We start from the raw sequence: 24076 nt of genomic DNA, 5'->3' as shown, positions 1-24076 counted from the left end.
CTCCCGTTGACAGTGCTGCGTTGCATAGAGCCAAGGGTTTGTTTGCTCATTACTCCAAGTGGGTCCCATGTTTTTCAGAGAAGTTCAGACCACTGGTAGAATGTAAAATATTTCCACTAACCTTGGCCGCGAAGTCTGCCTTTCAACAACTGAAAGACGACATAGCTAGTGCTGTTGTGACCTCGATTGACAAGACTGTTCCTTTCATGATCGAGACAGACGCCTCGGACAGCGCTATCGCAGCGATGCTCAATCAAGCTTGAAGGCCAGTCGTCTTATTTTCTCGAACTTTGTCTGACAGTGAAAAGCGACATTCTGCTATTGAAAAGGAAGCTTATGCAATTGTAGAAGCGGCCAGAAGGTGGCGCCATTTCCTTCTAGGCAAGCATTTTCAGTTGATTACGGACCAACAGTCCGTCGCATTTATGTATGACAGCCGGCATCCGCAGACGATCAATAATGAGGAGATCACTCGCTGGCGCGTTCAATTAGCTGACTTCAGCTTTGACATTGTGTATAGACCCGGACGAGATAATCTGGCTGCTGATGCTTTGTCTCGACCTGTCTGTTCTGGGATGACCAACCGGCGAGTTGCGTGTTATTCACGAATCGCTTTGCCACCCAGGGGTCATGCGGATGGCCCACTTCGTGCGGAGTAGGAATCTGCCCTGTTCTATCGATGAAGTCCGGCACATATGTAAGACGTGCTCTGTGTGCGCCGAGGTTAAAGCAAGGTTTTATCGACCACCTGTGGGAACTCTGATTCATGCCGGAAGGCCCTGGGAGCATTTGAACGTAGATTTCAAAGATCCGTTGCTGGCAGCGGGGACGCGCCGATATATCCTTACGATTGTTGACAAGTATTCCCGTTTTCCATTCGCCTTCCCGTGTGTCGACATGTCATCCGCGATGGTTATTGAATGCCTTCGCAATTCTTTCTATTGTTTGGGTACCCCGCTTTTGTTCATTCAGATAGGGGTACGGCCTTTTTGTCTCGGGAGATTAAGCAGTTTCTTCAGGAACGAGGTGTAGCCTCTAGCTGTACCACAGCGTAAATCCCCGAGGCAATGGCCTGGTGGAACGACACAACGGTATCATTTGGCGAGCTGTGTCAATGAGTTTGAAGATGCGCGATTTGCCTCCGCAGCTGTGGGAGTGCATATTGCCTGATGCGCTGCACGCTATCCGTTCGCTCCTTTGTACCGCCACGAATGAGACGCCACATGAGCGCTTGTTTCAATTCCAGCGACGTAGTGCTAGTGGGCAAGCGCTGCCCTCTTGGTTGACGGAGCCCGGTCCAGTTCTACTGAGAAGAGCGGTCGGACAAAGTAAATATGAGCCGTTGGTGGATCGCGTGGAAATTCTGTAAGTAAATCCGGAATATGCACACGTTAGGTTGCCTGATGGACGCGAGACTATCTTATTGTTCCGACATCTTGGGCCTTGCGGAGAAAGGAATCAGCGGGTTGACGAGGATGAGAAGGTTGATGGGATCACGGATTTCCCCGTCAGAATAGAGTCGCGGCATGGTTCAGTCGGGGATGATGTGATTAAGGCTAATGCCAAGGTTCCTGAGATTACGGTCCCATTGGTATCGGGAAGCCCTCAAAGAAAGCGGTCCGATGAGGGTGATCCTACTTTTGCAAGTTCTGAGGACCGGGGACTGAAGGGGTTTATTGTACCCATTCTGTTCGATTGTGCCAACCGCCTACTTGTTTTGGTTGGTTGAGACCTGCACTCTGTTACGTTGATTTCTTGTTTATTTGCTATTTGCTTGCGAGCTTGTTTTTTAACGGAGGGAGAATGTGATGAAATATGAAAAAGAAGATTCGGTTGTGGGATGATACTTGAGGAGTTGATATATAATGGAATGTCGTGTCGAAACGAGGGGGAGTATGCTTCATTTCTGTGTTCTGTGAGCGGACACTTGAGAAAGGTATGATGGGGAATGTTAATGGTCATTTGCTTGCTTATAGATGAGTTGGGAATGCTATTTCGTTCTTTCTTTGTAGTTCGAATGTTATTCTTTTATTTTGTGTTATGGGATATGTTGAGATAGATTTCAATAAAGCCTCATATCTGGGAAAGAGGTCTCGACTTGATTTCATAACACGCTTCATAATCTATGGACACTAGCTGCCTCCATACGAGTAGAAAAAGGAGTGATGGCCTTTCAAGTTTGGGTTAGCGTTAGGGCTGATGGGGTAGAGGAGGATGATATGGGGTCTTTAAAGTACTGTTGTAACTAAAGTGGCAACACAAACGTAAGTTGGCAGTATTGAAATGAAACAAATCAATTTGGAACATACCGGATGTAGATTTCTTGCCTTTCTATCTCTTTGTAGAAATTCTGTGGGAAACAAAAATATAAAAACCTCACCACAGTTCCCAAGCAATCATTTTGTTATCCAAGTTGTCCTTCAGAGTCCACCTTGGTTTTGCGTTTGGGTTAGAATATCAAAAGTTTTATGAAGATCCATAAAAACACGAACGACCTCTGTATTGTCTGCCAAGGCCCCGTCACACGATCATATAATTGTTCAAGTGCTAAATCTGTAGAGTGCAACCTTCTATACCCATACCAATCCGCTCACCTTCCAAACTCCCATATAAAGGTCATATAAAGATTCTAAACCCATACCAATCTGCTCACCTTCCAAACTCCCATATGAAGGTCATATTAAGATTCTAAACCCATACCAGTCTGCTCACCTTCCAAACTCCTATATGAAGGTCATATAAAGATGCTAAACCCATACTAATCTGCTCACCTTCCAAACTCCCATATAAAGGTCATATAAAGATTTTAAACCCACACCAATCTGGTCACCTTCTAAACTCCCATATAAAGGTCATATAAAGATTCTAAACCCATATCAATCTGCTCACCTTCTAAATTCCCATATAAAGGTCATATAAAGATTCTAAACCCATACCAATCTGCTCACCTTCTAAACTCCCATATAAAGGTCATATAAAGATACTAAAGCCATACCAATCTGCTGACTTTCCAAACTTCCATATAAAGGTCATATAAAGATTCTAAAACCATACCAATGTACATTTAGGAAATTATCTTCGGTAAGAAAAACATAAAACTCATTTGATCCTCCATGATGGAGCCCCCACCCCACCTTTGAGTTGCCTTGTGCCTTGCGATGGACGAACCACCCATTCATTAAATAAATACAGTCTATTGCAACCAACTCTTTCTAAAATTTTGTAAATACAGCAAAGTACGAGGTAATAGCACGAGGTAACATAGTTATTGGTCGATAGTTGCAAATAGAAGAGTCATTTTAGTCATGATTTTCTAACTTTAGCTCTCCTCATCTCCTCTCCTCCGTCTTATGAAGATAACTTTGACTCTCCGCATCTCTTTTCCTACATCTTATGAAGATAAATTTGGCTCTCCTCATCTCCTCTCCTACGTCTTATGAAGATAACTTTGGCTCTCCTCATCTCCTCTCCTACGTCTTATGAAGATAACTTTGGCTCTCCTCATCTCTTCTCCAACGTCTTATGAAGATAACTTTGACTCTCCTCATCTCTTCTCCTACATCTTATGAAGATAACTTTGGCTCTCCTCATCTCTTCTCCTATGTCTTATGAAGATAACTCTGGCTCTCCTTATCTCCTCTCCTCCGTCTTATGAAGATAACTTTGGCTGCCCTCATCTCCTCTCCTACGTCTTATGAAGATAACTTTGGCTCTCTCATCTCTTCTCCTACATCTTATGAAGATAACTCTGGCTCTCCTCATCTCTTCTCCTACGTCTTATGAAGATAACTTTGGCTCTCCTCATCTCTTCTCCTACATCTTATGAAGATAACTTTGGCTCTCCTCATCTCCTCTCCTATGTCTTATGAAGATAACTTTGGCTCTCCTCGTCTCTTCTCCTACATCTTATGAAGAAAAATTTGACTCTCCGCATCTCTTCTCCTACATCTTATGAAGATAACTTTGGCTCTCCTCATCTCCTCTCCTACGTCTTATGAAGATAACTTTGGCTCTCCTCATCTCCTCTCCTACGTCTTATGAAGATAACTTTGGCTCTCCTCATATCCTCTCCTACGTCTTATGAAGATAACTTTGGCTCTACTCATCTCCTCTCCTACGTCTTATGAAGATAACTTTGGCTCTCCTCATCTCCTCTCCTACGTCTTGTGAAGATAACTTTGGCTCTCCTCATCTCCTCTCCTACGTCTTATGAAGATAACTTTGGCTCTCCTCATCTCCTCTCCTACGTCTTATGAAGATAACTTTGGCTCTCCTCATCTCCTCTCCTCCATCTTATGAAGATAACTTTGGCTCCCCTCTCTGAGGTCATATTAAGATAACTTTGTCTCTCCTCCCCGAGGTTATATTAGGATAACTTTGGCTCTCCTCTCTGAGGTCATATTAAGATAAATTTGGCTCACCTTTCCAAGGTCATATTAAGATAACTTTGGCTCTCCTGTCCAAGGTCATATTAGGATAACTTTGACTCTCCTTTCCAAACGAGGTCATATTAGGATAACTTTGGCTCTCCTCTCCGAACGAGGTCATATTAGGATAACTTTGGCTCACCTCTCTGGAGTCATAATAGGATAACTTTGGCTCTCCTCTCTGAGGTCATATTAGGATAACTTTGGCTCACCTTTCCAAGGTCATATTAAGATAGCTTTGGCTCTCCCCTCCAAGCTCATATTAGGGTAACTTTGGCTCTCCTTTCCAAGGTCATATTAGGATAACTTTGGCTCTCCTCTCCAAACGAGGTCATATTAAGATAACTTTTGCTCTCCTCTCCGAGGTCATATTAGGATAACTTTGAATCACCTGTCTGGAGTCATAATAGGATAACTTTGGCTCTCCTCTCCGAGATCATAATAGGATAACTTTGGCTCTCCTTTCCGAGGTCATATTAGGGTAACTTTGGCTCTCCTTTCCGAGGTCATATTAGGATAACTTTGGCTCTCCTTCCCCAGGTAATATTAGGATAACTTTAGCAATTTGCAGTGAATTTGAAAACACCTAATGACAATGAGATGTTAAAGATGTGTAATAGGGGAAGAGAACATTGCCGATGATTTTCGTTAATATACTTGTGCTAATTTCACCATGACCAACTAAACAACTCAACTTTAATCTGCTTATCAAATTCAGTATTTCAAAGTAATCTGTTGGTTTGAAGAAAATAGATTCATCACATGTATGTGCAAAGTATTACATAAAATCAGTCACATTCATGTGGTTTATCAGCTTTTGTGTAAATGTTTGCAGTGTAAGAAAATGGACTGATGCTGAATGTACAGTCGTGGCCAGAAATATTGGCACCCTTACACTTTTTTCAAATAATTCACCATTTATTCCAGACAATTGTTGAAATTAAGAAATATTTTGGTATCCACATTTGTATTTCTTTTGTTTGCAGGGGAACAAAACAAAAAAAGCTGAAAAAATTATAAATCTTAGCTTATTCCACACAGAATTCCTAAAATGGCCCGTACAATATTATTGGCACCTTTTAGAAGTTAGAAATAATTCGATTTCAAGCAGGTGATTCTCCTTTACTTTGGAATTGAACTCACCTGTGGTGAGTTGCAGGGGCCTGCAAAATAAAAATCACTTATTCAACCAGTTTGAATAGAGAAAAGGAGTCATTCTGCTGTTTTGTGTCACTGTGTGTACCGCAATGAGCATGGAGAAAAGAAAGAAAACCAGAGAATTTTCTGAGGAGGTCAGACCCAAGATTGTAGCCAAGAATGGACAATTGCAAGGCCACAAGTCCATCTCCAGAGACCTTGATGTTCCTGTGTCCACCGTACGCAATGTTATCAGGAAGTTTAAGGCCCATGGCACTGCAGCCAACCTCCCTGGACGTGGCCGCAAGAGAAAACTTGAACGAAGATTGCAGCGAAGGATTTGTTTGAATGGGGGAGAAAGCGCCTCGATCATCTGCCAAACAGATTCAAGCTGACCTTCAGATACAAGGTACGACAGGTTAAACTCACACCATCCGTCACAAACTCAATGAAAGGGGGTTCTATGGTAGGAGACCCAGGAGGAACCCACTGCTGAGAGAGACATAAGAAAGCCTGACTGGAGTTTGCTAAAATACACGTGAACAAGTGAAAATCCTTCTGGGAGAATGTCCGGTGGACAGATGAGACCAAATTAGAGCTTTTTGGTAAAGCACATGATCTCTAGTTTACAGAAAACAAAATGAAGCCTTCAAGAAAATAACACCTTCCCTACAATCAAACATGGAGGAGGTGCAGTAATCTTTTGGGGTTGCTGTGCTTCCTCTGGCACTGGGTACCTTGAACGTGTGCATGGCATCATGAAATTAGGAAATTATCAAGGCATTTTGGAGCACAATGTTCAACCCAGTGTGAGAAAGCTGGGTCTCCGAAGGTCATAGGTCTTGCAGCAGGATAATGTCCCCAAACAGACTTCAAAAAACACCCAGGAATGGTTCAAGACAAAACGCTGGACTGTTTTGAAGTGGCCAGCAATGAGTCTAGATCGAAATCCCATTGAACACCTGTGGGGAGATCAGAAAACATCAGTTGGGAGAAGGCACCCTTCAAATCTGTGATAACTGGAGCAGTTTGCACAAGAAGAGTGGGCCAAACTGCCAGTAGAGAGGTGTAGGAAGCTCGTTCATGGCTATAGGAAGTGCTTGACTGCAGTTATTTTGTCCAAAGTCTGTGCTACCAAATATTAAGTGTGGGGTGTCAATAATTTTGTCAATGCCATTTCTTTTTATTTTTTGATTTAAAAGGATATATATATATATATATATATATATATTTTTTTTTTGTATACAAGATCGAGGCTCGTGAAAGAGCGAACATTTATCACACAGAAAGACAAACCGACAAACCGACACACAACCGACAAACCGACACATAAAACAAATAACATCGGGAGCGGTTGACAAGATGGGGAGAGAGGGGGAAGGACACAAACACAACATTTGAGAGCAGGAACCGAGAGACATGGAGACATCAAGAGATCTGTGGGAGGGAGAGGGCTTTGGGGGGGAGGCATGGGAAAGGGGGTGGGAGAGGCATAAAACATAGATTCTTAGTCCCAAACCCATCTCTCTCTGTTCCCACCTTTCCCAGTCGAACCAAACTGCTCCTGGACTCTGTGACCTTCTCTCCTGACAAGGTGGAGGAGTTTTTGTCAAACCTCGACTCTGATTCTGCAACTGGACCAGATGGCATCAGCCCACGGGTCCTAAAATCCTGCTCTGCCGCTCTATCTCACCCTCTCTCTGTTCTTTTCACCCTATCTTTTGCTCAAGGTCATCTGCCAGCATCCTGGAAATCAGCAAACATAACCGCTTTACACAAAAAAGGTGCAAAAACAGATCCTTGCAACTACAGACCAATCAGCATGCTCCCAATTATCAGCAAAGTCATGGAATCCATCATTGCTTCGGATATGAAATCTTTCCTCTTCTCCAATGGCTTGATCTCTGATCATCAATTTGGTTTCAGACCAGGTCACTCTACTCTGGACATGCTGCTTCTGCTGTCTCAACAATGGATGGAGGTCCTCAATGCCAAACAGGAAATCAGAGCTGTCTCCCTTGACATATCACGTGCCTTCGATACGGTCTGGCACCCAGCTTTGCTCACCAAACTCTCCTCCTATGGTATCCATGGAAATCTCCATGCATGGCTTGCGGACTTCCTCTCTGGTCATAGTCAACGTGTGGCCCTGAATGGATTTCTCTCATCTCCCCTTCCCGTTCAGGCTGGAGTTCCCCAAGGCAGTGTGCTGGGCCCTGTGCTTTTTCTGGTCTTTATCAATGATCTCTCCGACTCTCTGGAAAATCCTCTGTATCTCTTTGCTGATGACTCCACTCTCTGCCGCTCCATTCCTCTTCCCTCAGATCGGCAGTCTGCAGCCTCCTCACTCTCTGAAGACCTGGACAAAATCACAGACTGGTCAAACATGTGGAACATGTCTTTCAATCCTGACAAATCTCACACTCTTACTATGTCTCTCCGAAAAGATCGACTGGACAACCCTCCCATCTACTTTCTCAACAATCCTCTCCAATAAGTTCTGTCGCTCAAGCTTTTGGGTCTCACCATCTGCCATGATCTTTCTTGGGAAAACCACATTTCCAAGCTGGCCTCCAAAGCCAGTCGCCGACTGGGCATCCTCCGTCGTGCGAAGTCCTTCCTAGGCACACCTGAGCTCCTCACCACATACAAGGCTTTCATCCGCAGCTCAATGGAATACTGTTCTCCCCTATGGGCTGGTGCTCCTGCCTCACACCTGGCTCGGCTTCACGCTGTTGAATCCAAAGCTTTCAGAATCATTGGAATCTCCCGCGATGAAGCTATCTCTGAGGGCCTTTCACTCACTCACCGCAGGCAGGTAGGTGGTCTTTCTGTCTTCTACCGACTCCTCTCCGGCCTTGCTCCCCCAGCTCTCTCTGTGCTCTGTCCCCCAAATATTCCTACAGGTCGCACAAGATCTGCCAGCCACCCTCTGATGGTTAAACTGCCGAAATCTCGGCTCTCTGCTCACCTTCACTCTTTCATTCCTCTTTTCTCCCGCCTCTGGAACAAACTCCCACACTCACTTCAATCACATTCCTCCCTCCAGGTCTTCAAAACAGCTGTTCACCACCATCTCTTATCTTCCCCCATCCAAAACCTTGATCTTTTCTACCCCCACTAATTCACCCCAGATCCACCTTGTTTGAAATTCCAACTTCTTTCCTGGAAGTCTTGGCAGTGTCCATATGTTTTATACCTCTCCCACCCCCCCCCCCTTCCCATGCGTTCCCCCCAAAGCCCTCTCCCTCCCACAGTTCTCTCGATGTCTCCATGTCTCTCGGTCCCTGCTCTCAAATGTTGTGTTTGTGTCCTTCCCCCTCTCTCCCCATCTTGTCTACCGCTCCCGATGTTATTTGTTTTGTGTGTCTGTTTGTCTTTCTGTGTGATTAATGTTCGCTCTTTCACGATCCTCGATCTTGTATACAAAAAAAAAACAAAAAAAACAAAAAAAAACAAAAAAAAACAACCATATGGACACTGCCAGGACTACCAGGAAAGAAGTTGGAATTACAAACAAGGTGGATCTGGGGTGAATTAGTGGGGGTAGAAAAGATCAAGGTTTTGGATGGGGGAAGATAAGAGATGGTGGTGAACAGCTGTTTTAAAGACCTGGAGGGAGGAGTGGGATTGAAGGGAGTGTGGGAGTTTGTTCCAGAGGTGGGAGAAAAGAGGAATGAAGGAGTGAAGGTGAGCAGAGAGCCGAGATTTCGGCAGTTTAACCATCAGAGGCTTGCTGGCAGATCTTGTGCGACCTGTAGGAATATTTGGGGGACAGAGCACAGAGAGAGCTGGGGGAGCAAGGCCGGAGAGGAGTCCGTAGAAGACAGAAAGACCACCTACCTGCCTGCGGTGAGTGAGTGAAAGGCCCTCAGAGATAGCTTCATCGCGGGAGATTCCAATGATTCTGAAAGCTTTGGTTTAAACAGCGTGAAGCCGAGCTAGGTGTGAGGCAGGAGCACCAGCCCATAGGGGAGAACAGTATTCCATTGAGCTGCGGATGAAAGCCTTGTATGTGGTGAGGAGCTCAGGTGTGCCTAGGAAGGACTTCGCACGACGGAGAATGCCCAGTGGGCGACTGGCTTTGCAGGCCAGCTTGGAAATGTGGTTTTCCCAAGAAAGATCATGGCAGATAGTGAGACCCAAAAGCTTGAGCGACAGAACTTCTTGGAGAGGATTGTTGAGAAAGTAGATGGGAGGGTTGTCCAGTCGATCTTTTCGGAGAGACATAGTAAGAGTGTGAGATTTGTCAGGATTGAAAGACATGTTCCACTTGTTTGACCAGTCTGTGATTTTGTCCAGGTCTTCAGAGAGTGAGGAGGCTGCAGACTGCCGATCTGAGGGAAGAGGAATGGAGCGGCAGAGAGTGGAGTCACCAGCAAAGAGATAGAGAGGATTTTCCAGAGAGTCGGAGAGATCATTGATAAAGACCAGAAAAAGCACAGGGCCCAGCACACTGCCTTGGGGAACTCAAGCCTGAACAGGAAGGGGAGATGAGAGAAATCCATTCAGGGCCACACGTTGACTACGACCAGAGAGGAAGTCCGCAAGCCATGCATGGAGATTTCCATGGATACCATAGGAGTAGAGTTTGGTGAGCAGAGCTGGGTGCCAGACCGTATCGAAGGCATGTGATATGTCAAGGGAGACAGCTCTGATTTCCTGTTTGGCATTGAGGACCTCCATCCATTGTTGAGACAGGAGAAGCAGGATGTCCAGAGTAGAGTGACCTGGTCTGAATCCAAATTGATGATCAGAGATCAAGCCATTGGAGAAGAGGAAAGATTTCATATCCGAAGCAATGATGGATTCCATGACTTTGCTGATAATTGGGAGCAGGCTGATTGGTCTGTAGTTGCAAGGATCTGTTTTTGCACCTTTTTTGTGTAAAGCGGTAATGTTTGCTGATTTCCAGGATGCTGGCAGATGACCTTGAGCAAAAGATAGGGTGAAAAGAACAGAGAGAGGGTGAGATAGAGCGGCAGAGCAGGATTTTAGGACCCGTGGGCTGATGCCGTCTGGTCCAGTTGCAGAATCAGAGTCGAGGTTTGACAAAAACTCCTCCACCTTGTCAGGAGAGAAGGACACAGAGTCCAGGAGCAGTTGGGTTCGACTGGGAAAGGTGGGAACAGAGAGAGATGGGTTTGGGACTAAAGATTTTGAGGCAAACACAGAGTTGAGGCATTCGGCTCAACTGAATCAAAAGTTCTGAATCAAATAGAAATGTTCTGTAATGTTAACAGTGAAATAAAGAATTGTGGAGACCAAATACTTTTGTCAATTTCAACTTATTTTTAGAGAAAATTGTGAGTTATTTGAAAAAAGCGCAAGGGTGCCAACATTTTTGGCCACGGCTGTAATTTATAAAGCAAAAACGTTTCTCCAACATTCCAACATGGAATGTTCACAGCTAAGACAATGAATCTGGATTGCACGACTAACCAGCAGGTTCACTGTACAACTCATTCGATCCTCCATGTTTTCATCATTCATTATCATGCGGTAGTCCAGCAGTCGCTCCAACAGCCGCTTTACCACGGTGACGAATTTCTCCCCCGGGGTCGCGAGGTACTTGTGCTTTCGACAGCTGTCCAACAGACTGCACAATACGGAAAAGTAAGGAGCAGAGCAGACACGGTACAATAACTGATCACGGTTCATGTTATGACAAAACAGTCATGTCAGTGGGGACCGATTTAAGCAAACATAAAAGGTCGGATACATATGGAAGAGTTCCGGAACAGGAGCACATGGAAGCCCTGGGAGGCTCGTACAACACGTCGCAGACGTCATAAACCCGATAAGACGTTGCTCTTGGTCCCTTTCGCAATGAGGTGCAGTTTGAACGAACCACGGAAATGATCACAATTTCCTTCCCATGCAGTGTTGGTGTCCTTCAAACAATGACCCCATGCAACATTCTATTCCAAATTTACAAAACATCTTTGTTTCTCTCTCTTTTCATAATCTTGTATGCTTTGGATAGCCAGGAGGCATGATCAGCTTTTCCATTTGGCTTCCCTTTTAGGACGACAACACACAACAGGCATTTTAAGGCCATTTTCCCTGCTAGAGAGGGGGTTAGCCTTGCGGTCCCCATGACAATCTTCTCCATTTTGCCCTATTTTCTGCATCTCCCCTTGTTAAGCCCCTTGCCCGCATTTCTTCTTCCACCATCTTTAGCCAAGTCTTTCTCGGTCTTCCCCGTCCTCTGCTTCCTTCTACATTCATTTCCATCACTCTTCTCAACCAGTCACTTTCATCCTTCCTCAACACATGACCAAACCATCTCAACCTGTTCCTCTTGACAGCATCAATCACAGGCTCTATTCCCATCATCTTTCGCAATTCATCATTTGTCTTTCTCTCTCTCAATGATACTCTGCACATCCACCGAACCATTCGCATCATAACACTTCTCACACATGCAGCATACACCTTTCCCTTCAGTTTCAGCAACACTCCCCTCCTCGTCAGCACGCCACTCAGTTCCCGAAACTTCTTCCATGCATATCTCACTCTCGCAACCGTTGCCGAGTCTGATCCACCTTCTCCATTCAACATGTATCCTAGGTAGCAAAATGTTTTCACTTTTACTGGAACGTTCAAATTAAATTTCATACTTTTTAGCATTTTTGTTTGCTGGAAATAGAGCCTTGTGACTTTTAAGGCTTCATTAAAAACAAAAACGAATGAACAGTGAGTATAGGAAGAAGAGGAAGCAGACACTGTTGTTTGTCCAGCAGGTTCTCCCATCCAAGGAACTCTGTAGTTCGGTCAGTGGTCATTGGGTTATTCGCCATTTCCATGACAAAGGTCTTTCTTGCCAGGTTGCTCAGTTTGGTTGGAGAGCCAGCTCTAGGAAATCTGCCTAGTTCCATATTGTTTCCATTTCCTAATGATGGAGCTCCCTGTGCTCTTGAGAACATTCAACACTCTAGAAATTGTTTTATACCCTTCACCAGATCTTTGCCTCCTCACAATTCTATCTTGGAGTTCTACGGACAGTCCTTTTCTTTGTTTTGTATACTAAGTCGAGGCTCGTGTAAGACCTAACACACAGAACATAAAATAAAGGGACAGGAGGGAAAGAGAGAGGGAAGTACAACAATAGAGAACAGGGACATCAGGAGATCTGTGGAAGGGATAGGGCTGGGGGGTTGAGGGGTACATGGTATAAATAAATGGACACGAAGAGGACTTTCACGAAAGAAAATGGAATTTGAAAAAGGTGGATTAACAAGGGTAGAAAAGTCCTTGTAAAAAGTCCTTGGACTTCATGGTAGAGTTTCTGATCTCACTTGCACTGTCAACTGTGGGACCTAAAATAGAAAGGTGTGTTTCTTTATAAATCATGTCCAATCAATTGAATTGGCCACAGGTAGACTCCAATGAAGTTGCAGAGTCATCTCAAGGAAGATCAAAGGAAATTGGCTGCACCTGAGCTAAATTTGGAGTGTCATAGCAAAGGGGTTGAATACTTGACTCAAGACATTTAAACTTTTTATTTTTAATTATTTTGCAAAAGAAATTAAAAAAAAAAAAATCCACTTTGACATTATGGGGTAATATGTGTAGATCAGTGACAAAAAAAATCTCAATTCAATCCATTTTAAATTCAGGCTGGAACAACAAAATGTGAAAAAGTCAAGGGGTGTGATGAATAATTTCTGAAGGTGATTAAGAACCAATTCCCCCGAACCTCCAACCCCTTAATGCCCCCTATTTTTTTATTTTTTTTTGTATACAACATCGAGGCTCATGAAAGAGCTAACATTAATTTGTTTTGCTATGCATTATGTTTTGCACTCTGTCAAAGCGTCTTTGGGCTCCCTGAAAAGTGCTATATAAAATAAATGTATTATTATTATTATTATTAATCACACAAAAAGTCAAACAGACACATAAAACACAAAATAATGGGAGCGGAACACAAGATAGGGAGGGAGGGGGAAGGACACAAACACAACATTTGAGAGCAGGGACATCGAGAGAACTGTGGGAGGGAGAGGGCTTGGGGGGAGGTGGGAGAGGTATAAAACATATGGACACTGCAAGGACTTCCAGGAAAGAAGTTGGAATTTCAAAAAAGTGGATCTGGGGTGAATTAGCGGGGGTAGAAAAGATCAAGGTTTTGGATGGGGGAAGATAAGAGATGGTGGTGAACAGCTGTTTTAAAGACCTGGAGGGAGGAGTGGGATTGAAGGGAGAGGGGGAGTTTGTTCCTGAGGTGGGAGAAAAGAGGAATGAAAGAGTGAAGGTGAGCAGAGGGCCTAGATTTTGGCAGTTTAACCATAAGAGGCATGTTGTTGTTGGCAGATCTTGTGCGATCTAAAGGAATATTTGGGGGGACAGAGCACAGAGAGAGCTGGGGTAGCAAGGCCGGAGCGGAGTTGGGAGAAGACAGAAAGACCACCAACCTGCCTGCGGTGAGTGAGTGAAAGGCCCTCGGAGTTAGTTTCATCGCAGGAGATTCCAATGATTCTGAAAGCTTTGGTTTCAACAGCGTGAAGCCGAGCTAGGTGTGAGGCAGGAGCACCAGCCCAGACGGGATGGGAACAGTATTCCATTGAGCTGCGGATGAAAGCCTTGTATGTGGTGATGAGCTCAGGTGTGCCAAGAAAGGACTTCGCTCGACGGAGGATGCCCAGTCGGCGACTGGCTTTGGAGGCCAGCTTGGAAATGTGGTTTTCCCAAGAAAGATCATGGCAGATAGTGAGACCCAAAAGCTTGAGCGACAGAACTTCTTGGAGAGGATTGTTGAGAAAGTAGATGGGAGGGTTTTCCAGTCGGTCTTTTCGGAGAGACATAGTAAGAGTGTGGGATTTGTCAGGATTGAAAGACATGTTCCACTTGTTTGACCAGTCTGTGATTTTGTCCAGGTCTGCAGAGAGTGAGGAGGCTGCAGACTGCCGATCTGAGGGTTAAGGAATGGAGCGGCAGAGAGTGGAGTCATCAGCAAAGATATAGAGAGGATTTTCCAGAGAGTCGGAGAGATCATTGATGAAGACCAGAAATAGCACAGGGCCCAGAACATTTCTTTGGGGAACTCCAGCCAGAACAGGAAGGGGAGATGAGAGAAATCCATTTAGGGCCACACGTTGACTATGACCAGAGAGGAAGTCCGCAAGCCATGCGTGGAGATTTCCATAGATACCATAGGAGGAGAGTTTGGTGAGCAGAGCTGGATGCCAGACCGTATCGAAGGCATGCGATAGGGCAGGGGGCATTAATCTCCAGGGGGCATTAGACTCCACTACATTGTAATTGGATTATATTTTATAAATGATACACCGGTCATGTTCTCAAGTGACTCAAGAACCAATCAGAATGAGTTTTCTTGTACAGGAAGTTATTATAAAATGCATTTACAATGTAGTGGAGCCTAATTCCCCCTGGAGCTTAATGCCCCCCTTTTCCCGATGTCAAGTGAGACAGCTCTGATTTCCTGTTTGGCATTGAGGACCTCCATCCATTGTTGAGACAGCAGAAGCAACATGTCCAGAGTAGAGTGACCTGGTCTGAATCCAAATTGATGATCAGAGATCAAGCCATTGGAGAAGAGGAAGGATTTGATGTCCGAAGCAATGATGGATTCCATGACTTTGCTGATAGTTGGAAGCAGGCTGATTGGTCTAAAGTTGCAAGGATCTATTTTTGCACCTTTTTGTGTAAAGCAGTAATGTTTGCTGATTTTCAAGATGCTGGCAGATGACCAGGAGCAAAAGAGAGTGTGAAAAGAACAGAGAGAGGGTGAGATAGAGCGGCAGAGCAGGATTTTAGGACCCGTGGGCTGATGTCGTCTGGTCCAGTTGCAGAATCAGAGTCGAGGTTTGACAAAAATTCCTCCACCTTGTCAGGAGAGAAGGGGACAGAGTCCAGGAGCAGTTGGGTTCGACTGGGAAAGGTGGGAACAGAGAGAGATGGGTTTGGGACACAAGATTTTGAGGCAAACACAGAGTTGAGGCATTCGGCTTTGTAGTGTGCAGTGTCAACTGTGTAGCCATTTGAGGTAAGGGAGGGAATGGAGGGGGAACAAACACCAGAAACGGATTTGACCAGACGCCACCAGGATTTGGAGGAAGGAGACAGGTTTGAGAGTTCATTCTTGAGTGTGGAGAGATAGTGCTTCCTGGCACTCATGAGGGTAGAAACACACTTGTTTCGAGCTTGGTGGAAGGAACTGAGATTGCCTTCAGTTGGATTAGCCTTCCAAGAGGCAAAGGCAAGTTGTTTCAGGGCAACTGCCTCACCACAAGATTCAGTGTACCATGGACGGGAGGAAGGGTAAGACAACTGAAGACGAGATGGGATAAATCTGTGCATGAGAGAGAGCAGTTTGCTTTGGAAGAATTCCCAGGAAGAATTGATGTCAGAGGTAGTGGAGATGGGAGACCAGTCCAGATGATTGATGGCTGCTTGCAGACCGTGCCAGTCGGCCAGAGTGAAATGCCAGACTCGTCGGCGCTGAGGAGGCTCTCTGAGAATGGCCAGAGAGATGTCCACTTTAACAAGCACATGATCAGAAGAACCGATTGGAGCAGAAGAAGAGCAGCAGATATTTGCAGGGAAGTTTGTTCCCTCAAAATTCCCTCAAAACCCCCAAGCAACTCATCCTGTCATCACAAAAAATCCCCAATCCCCTCACCCACCAAACCCCCATCCCCCGAAGCCACTGCCATCCAACTCTTCAGTCTCCCTTATTCCTCATGATCCATTAAGGAGAAACCAACCACACGGACCTTGATCAATGAACAACATCGTCATTCCTTAACTTGAATGACTCACCTGCAATGTTTTTCTAACGGCATGTTGGGAGTGAAAATGCAAAACGTACATTTTTTCAAACAGAGCCTTGTATTGGTCGTCTCCTTTGCCTCCTTCCACCTCGTGGTCCAGCTTGGTAATAATCTCATTCTCAAACTGCGTGAACAGAGGGAGAGAGCACCGAGCACGGGGAGTGATCAAAATGACAGACAAAAGCAAAAACATCCTGATGGTATAACTAATACTAAACATCCTGATGGTATAACGAATACTAAACATCCTGATGGTATAACTAATACTAAACATCCTGATGGTATAACCAATACTAAACATCCTGATGGTATAACCAATACTAAACAACCTGATGGTATAACCAATACTAAACAACCTGATGGTATAACTAATACTAAACAACCTGATGGTATAACCAATACTAAACATCCTGATGGTATAACCAATACTAAACAACCTGATGGTATAACTAATACTAAACAACCTGATGGTATAACCAATACTAAACATCCTGATGGTATAACCAATACTAAACAACCTGATGGTATAACTAATACTAAACAACCTGATGGTATAACTAATACTAAACATCCTGATGGTATAACTAATACTAAACATCCTGATGGTATAACTAATACTAAACAACCTGATGGTATAACCAATACTAAACATCCTGATGGTATAACTAATACTAAACAACCTGATGGTATAACTAATACTAAACAACCTGATGGTATAACCAATACTAAACATCCTGATGGTATAACCAATACTAAACAACCTGATGGTATAACTAATACTAAACAACCTGATGGTATAACCAATACTAAACATCCTGATGGTATAACCAATACTAAACATCCTGATGGTATAACCAATACTAAACATCCTGATGGTATAACCAATACTAAACATCCTGATGGTATAACTAATACTAAACAACCTGATGGTATAACCAATACTAAACAACCTGATGGTATAACTAATACTAAACAACCTGATGGTATATCTAATACTAAACAACCTGATGGTATAACCAATACTAAACATCCTGATGGTATAACCAATACTAAACATCCTGATGGTATAACCAATACTAAACAACCTGATGGTATAACTAATACTAAACAACCTGATGGTATATCTAATACTAAACAACCTGATGGTATAACCAATACTAAACATCCTGATGGTATAACTAATACTAAACAACCTGATGGTATATCTAATACTAAACATCCTGATGGTATAACCAATACTAAACATCCTGATGGTATAACCAATACTAAACATCCTGATGGTATAACCAATACTAAACAACCTGATGGTATAACCAATACTAAACATCCTGATGGTATAACCAATACTAAACAACCTGATGGTATAACTAATACTAAACATCCTGATGGTATAACTAATACTAAACATCCTGATGGTATAACTAATACTGAACAACCTGATGGTATAACTAATACTAAACATCCTGATGGTATAACCAATACTAAACAACCTGATGGTATAACTAATACTAAACAACCTGATGGTATAACCAATACTAAACATCCTGATGGTTTAACTAATACTAAACATCCTGATGGTATAACTAATACTAAACAACCTGATGGTATAACTAATACTAAACATCCTGATGGTATAACTAATACTAAACAACCTGATGGTATAACTAATACTAAACATCCTGATGGTATAACCAATACTAAACAACCTGATGGTATAACTAATACTAAACATCCTGATGGTATAACCAATACTAAACAACCTGATGGTATAACTAATACTAAACATCCTGATGGTATAACTAATACTAAACAACCTGATGGTATAACTAATACTAAACATCCTGATGGTATAACCAATACTAAACATCCTGATGGTATAACTAATACTAAACAACCTGATGGTATAACTAATACTAAACATCCTGATGGTATAACCAATACTAAACATCCTGATGGTATAACTAATACTAAACATCCTGATGGTATAACTAATACTAAACAACCTGATGGTATATCCAATACTAAACAACCTGATGGTATAACCAATACTAAACAACCTGATGGTATAACTAATACTAAACAATCTGATGGTATAACTAATACTAAACATCCTGATGGTATAACCAATACTAAACATCCTGATGGTATAACCAATACTAAACATCCTGATGGTATAACCAATACTAAACATCCTGATGGTATAACCAATACTAAACATCCTGATGGTATAACTAATACTAAACAATCTGATGGTATAACTAATACTAAACATCCTGATGGTATAACCAATACTAAACAACCTGATGGTATAACCAATACTAAACAACCTGATGGTATAACTAATACGAAACAACCTGATGGTATAACTAATACTAAACATCCTGATGGTATAACTAATACTAAACAATCTGATGGTATAACTAATACTAAACATCCTGATGGTATAACCAATACTAAACAACCTGATGGTATAACTAATACTAAACATCCTGATGGTATAACTAATACGAAACAACCTGATGGTATAACTAATACTAAACATCCTGATGGTATAACCAATACTAAACAACCTGATGGTATAACTAATACTAAACAACCTGATGGTATAACTAATACTAAACATCCTGATGGTATAACTAATACTAAACATCCTGATGGTATAACTAATACTAAACATCCTGATGGTATAACTAATACGAAACAACCTGATGGTATAACTAATACGAAACAACCTGATGGTATAACTAATACTAAACATCCTGATGGTATAACTAATACTAAACATCCTGATGGTATAACTAAGACTAAACATCCTGATGGTATAACTAATACTAAACAACCTGATGGTATAACTAATACTAAACATCCTGATGGTATAACCAATACTAAACAACCTGATGGTATAACCAATACTAAACAACCTGATGGTACAACTAATACTAAACAACCTGATGGTATAACTAATACTAAACAACCTGATGGTATAACTAATACTAAACATCCTGATGGTATAACCAATACTAAACAACCTGATGGTATAACTAATACTAAACATCCTGATGGTATAACTAATACTAAACAACCTGATGGTATAACTAATACTAAACATCCTGATGGTATAACTAATACTAAACATCCTGATGGTATAACTAATACGAAACAACCTGATGGTATAACCAATACTAAACAACCTGATGGTATAACTAATACTAAACATCCTGATGGTATAACCAATACTAAACATCCTGATGGTATAACTAATACTAAACATCCTGATGGTATAACTAATACTAAACATCCTGATGGTATAACTAATACTAAACATCCTGATGGTATAACTAATACGAAACAACCTGATGGTATAACCAATACTAAACAACCTGATGGTATAACTAATACTAAACAACCTGATGGTATAACCAATACTAAACAACCTGATGGTATAACCAATACTAAACAACCTGATGGTATAACCAATACTAAACAACCTGATGGTATAACTAATACTAAACAACCTGATGGTATAACTAATACTAAACATCCTGATGGTATAACTAATACGAAACAACCTGATGGTATAACCAATACTAAACAACCTGATGGTATAACTAATACTAAACATCCTGATGGTATAACCAATACTAAACAACCTGATGGTATAACTAATACTAAACATCCTGATGGTATAACTAATACTAAACATCCTGATGGTATAACTAATACTAAACATCCTGATGGTATAACCAATACTAAACAACCTGATGGTATAACTAATACTAAACATCCTGATGGTATAACAAATACTAAACAACCTGATGGTATAACTAATACTAAACATCCTGATGGTATAACCAATACTAAACAACCTGATGGTATAACCAATACTAAACAACCTGATGGTATAACTAATACTAAACAACCTGATGGTATAACTAATACTAAACATCCTGATGGTATAACTAATACTAAACATCCTGATGGTATAACTAATACTAAACATCCTGATGGTATAACTAATACTAAACAACCTGATGGTATAACTAATACTAAACATCCTGATGGTATAACTAATACTAAACAACCTGATGGTATAACCAATACTAAACAACCTGATGGTATAACTAATACTAAACAACCTGATGGTATAACTAATACTAAACATCCTGATGGTATAACTAATACTAAACATCCTGATGGTATAACTAAGACTAAACATCCTGATGGTATAACTAATACTAAACAACCTGATGGTATAACTAATACTAAACATCCTGATGGTATAACCAATACTAAACAACCTGATGGTATAACCAATACTAAACAACCTGATGGTACAACTAATACTAAACAACCTGATGGTATAACTAATACTAAACAACCTGATGGTATAACTAATACTAAACATCCTGATGGTATAACCAATACTAAACAACCTGATGGTATAACTAATACTAAACATCCTGATGGTATAACTAATACTAAACAACCTGATGGTATAACTAATACTAAACATCCTGATGGTATAACTAATACTAAACAACCTGATGGTATAACTAATACTAAACATCCTGATGGTATAACCAATACTAAACAACCTGATGGTATAACTAATACTAAACATCCTGATGGTATAACTAATACTAAACAACCTGATGGTATAACCAATACTGAACATCCTGATGGTATAACCAATACTAAACATCCTGATGGTATAACTAATACTAAACATCCTGATGGTATAACTAATACTAAACAACCTGATGGTATAACCAATACTGAACATCCTGATGGTATAACCAATACTAAACATCCTGATGGTATAACTAATACTAAACAACCTGATGGTATAACTAATACTAAACATCCTGATGGTATAACCAATACTAAACAACCTGATGGTATAACCAATACTAAACATCCTGATGGTATAACCAATACTAAACATCCTGATGGTATAACCAATACTAAACAACCTGATGGTATAACTAATACTAAACAACCTGATGGTATAACTAATACTAAACATCCTGATGGTATAACTAATACTGAACAACCTGATGGTATAACTAATACTAAACATCCTGATGGTATAACTAATACTAAACATCCTGATGGTATAACCAATACTAAACATCCTGATGGTATAACTAATACAAAACATCCTGATGGTATAACTAATACTAAACATCCTGATGGTATAACTAATACTAAACATCCTGATGGTATAACCAATACTAAACAACCTGATGGTATAACTAATACTAAACATCCTGATGGTATAACAAATACTAAACAACCTGATGGTATAACCAATACTAAACAACCTGATGGTATAACTAATACTAAACAACCTGATGGTATAACTAATACTAAACATCCTGATGGTATAACTAATACTAAACATCCTGATGGTATAACTAATACTAAACAACCTGATGGTATAACTAATACTAAACATCCTGATGGTATAACTAATACTAAACATCCTGATGGTATAACTAATACTAAACAACCTGATGGTATAACTAATACTAAACATCCTGATGGTATAACTAATACTAAACAACCTGATGGTATAACCAATACTAAACAACCTGATGGTATAACTAATACTAAACAACCTGATGGTATAACTAATACTAAACATCCTGATGGTATAACTAATACTAAACATCCTGATGGTATAACTAAGACTAAACATCCTGATGGTATAACCAATACTAAACAACCTGATGGTATAACTAATACTAAACAACCTGATGGTATAACCAATACTAAACAACATGATGGTATAACCAATACTAAACATCCTGATGATATAACCAATACTAAACAACATGATGGTATAACCAATACTAAACATCCTGATGGTATAACCAATACTAAACAACATGATGGTATAACCAATACTAAACAACATGATGGTATAACTAATGGTAAACAACCTGATGGTATAACTAATGGTAAACAACCTGATGGTATAACTAATGGTAAACAACCTGATGGTATAACCAATGGTAAACAACCTGATGGTATAACCAATACTAAACATCCTGATGATATAACCAATACTAAACAACATGATGGTATAACCAATGGTAAACAACCTGATGGTATAACTAATGGTAAACAACCTGTTGGTATAACTAATGGTAAACAATTTGATGGTATAACCAATGGTAAACAACCTGATGGTATAACTAATGGTAAACAACCTGTTGGTATAACTAATGGTAAACAATTTGATGGTATAACCAATGGTAAACAACCTGATGGTATAACTAATGGTAAACAATCTGATGGTATAACTAATGGAAAACAATTTGATGGTATAACCAATGGTAAACAACCTGATGGTATAACCAATACTAAACATCCTGATGATATAACCAATACTAAACAACATGATGGTATAACCAATGGTAAACAACCTGATGGTATAACCAATACTAAACATCCTGATGATATAACCAATACTAAACAACATGATGGTATAACCAATGGTAAACAACCTGAGGGTATAACCAATACTAAACATCCTGATGATATAACCAATACTAAACAACATGATGGTATAACCAATGGTAAACAACCTGATGGTATAACTAATGGTAAACAACCTGTTGGTATAACTAATGGTAAACAATTTGATGGTATAACCAATGGTAAACAACCTGATGGTATAACTAATGGTAAACAATCTGATGGTATAACTAATGGAAAACAATTTGATGGTATAACCAATGGTAAACAATTTGATGGTATAACCAATGGTAAACAATTTGATGGTATAACCAATGGTAAACAACCTGATGGTATAACCAATTGTTTTCACATTGCTCAATCACTGTTGTCCACAACTGTGGTTTGTTTGCCTTCGAGTTACAGCTAATTTATCATCAGATTTCAATAACATCAAACAATGGGAACCACGATGGTGCAGTTTAAAGCAGAGCTGATGCCTGAATTCACACAGACATGCTCAGGTAGTCGGTTGTGGAAAGCAACCTCCCAGGATACGACTACCGTCCTGACTTATGAGCGTTAAAGTGGTGCCCGGAACCATCTTACACTCTCCGTGTCAGGACTGCTGGTCTTACTTTATGTCTCACTGAGACTATAGTTACCGGGCTTCCTTCAACCTCTCTTCCTTACAAAGAAACATCACACCCTTTTCATCACACACTTTTCATCACACACTTTTCATCACACACTTTTCATCATAAACTTTTCATCACACACTTTTCATCACAAACTTTTCATCATAAACTTTTCATCATAAACTTTTCATCACACACTTTTCATCACACACTTTTCATCACACACTTTTCATCACACACTTTTCATCACACACTTTTCATCACACACTTTTCATCACAAACTTTTCATCACACACTTTTCATCATAAACTTTTCATCACACACTTTTCATCACACAATTTTCATCACACACTTTTCACACATACTTTTCATCACACACTTTTCATCACACTTTTCATCACACACTTTTCATCATAAACTTTTCATCATAAACTTTTCATCATAAACTTTTCATCATAAACTTTTCATCACACACTTTTCATCACACACTTTTCATCACACACTTTTCATCATAAACTTTTCATCACACACTTTTCATCACACACTTTTCATCACACACTTTTCACACATACTTTTCATCACACACTTTTCATCACACACTTTTCATCACACA

At 40.9% G+C, this 24076-nt stretch overlaps 1 protein-coding gene across 2 annotated transcripts in view; it reads right to left on the bottom strand.

Moving 5' to 3' along the window:
* LOC137420545 (dedicator of cytokinesis protein 1) overlaps positions 1–24076 on the bottom strand; it is a gene marked incomplete in the record, with an annotated part of 615378 nt that overhangs the window by 171642 nt on the left and 419660 nt on the right. For both annotated transcript variants that reach the window (XM_078772553.1, XM_078772554.1), the window contains 3 exon segments: positions 2310–2350; positions 11007–11163; positions 16402–16487. In XM_078772553.1, coding sequence (XP_078628679.1) covers positions 2310–2350; positions 11007–11163; positions 16402–16487 — 284 coding nt within the window.

This window comes from Myxine glutinosa, chromosome 2 (assembly GCF_964187855.1).
Source record: "Myxine glutinosa chromosome 2, kmMyxGlut1.1, whole genome shotgun sequence".
Taxonomy (NCBI): domain Eukaryota; kingdom Metazoa; phylum Chordata; class Myxini; order Myxiniformes; family Myxinidae; genus Myxine; species Myxine glutinosa.
Note: the sequence above shows the minus strand (reverse complement) of the source record. Positions and strands in the feature narration are given on the sequence as shown.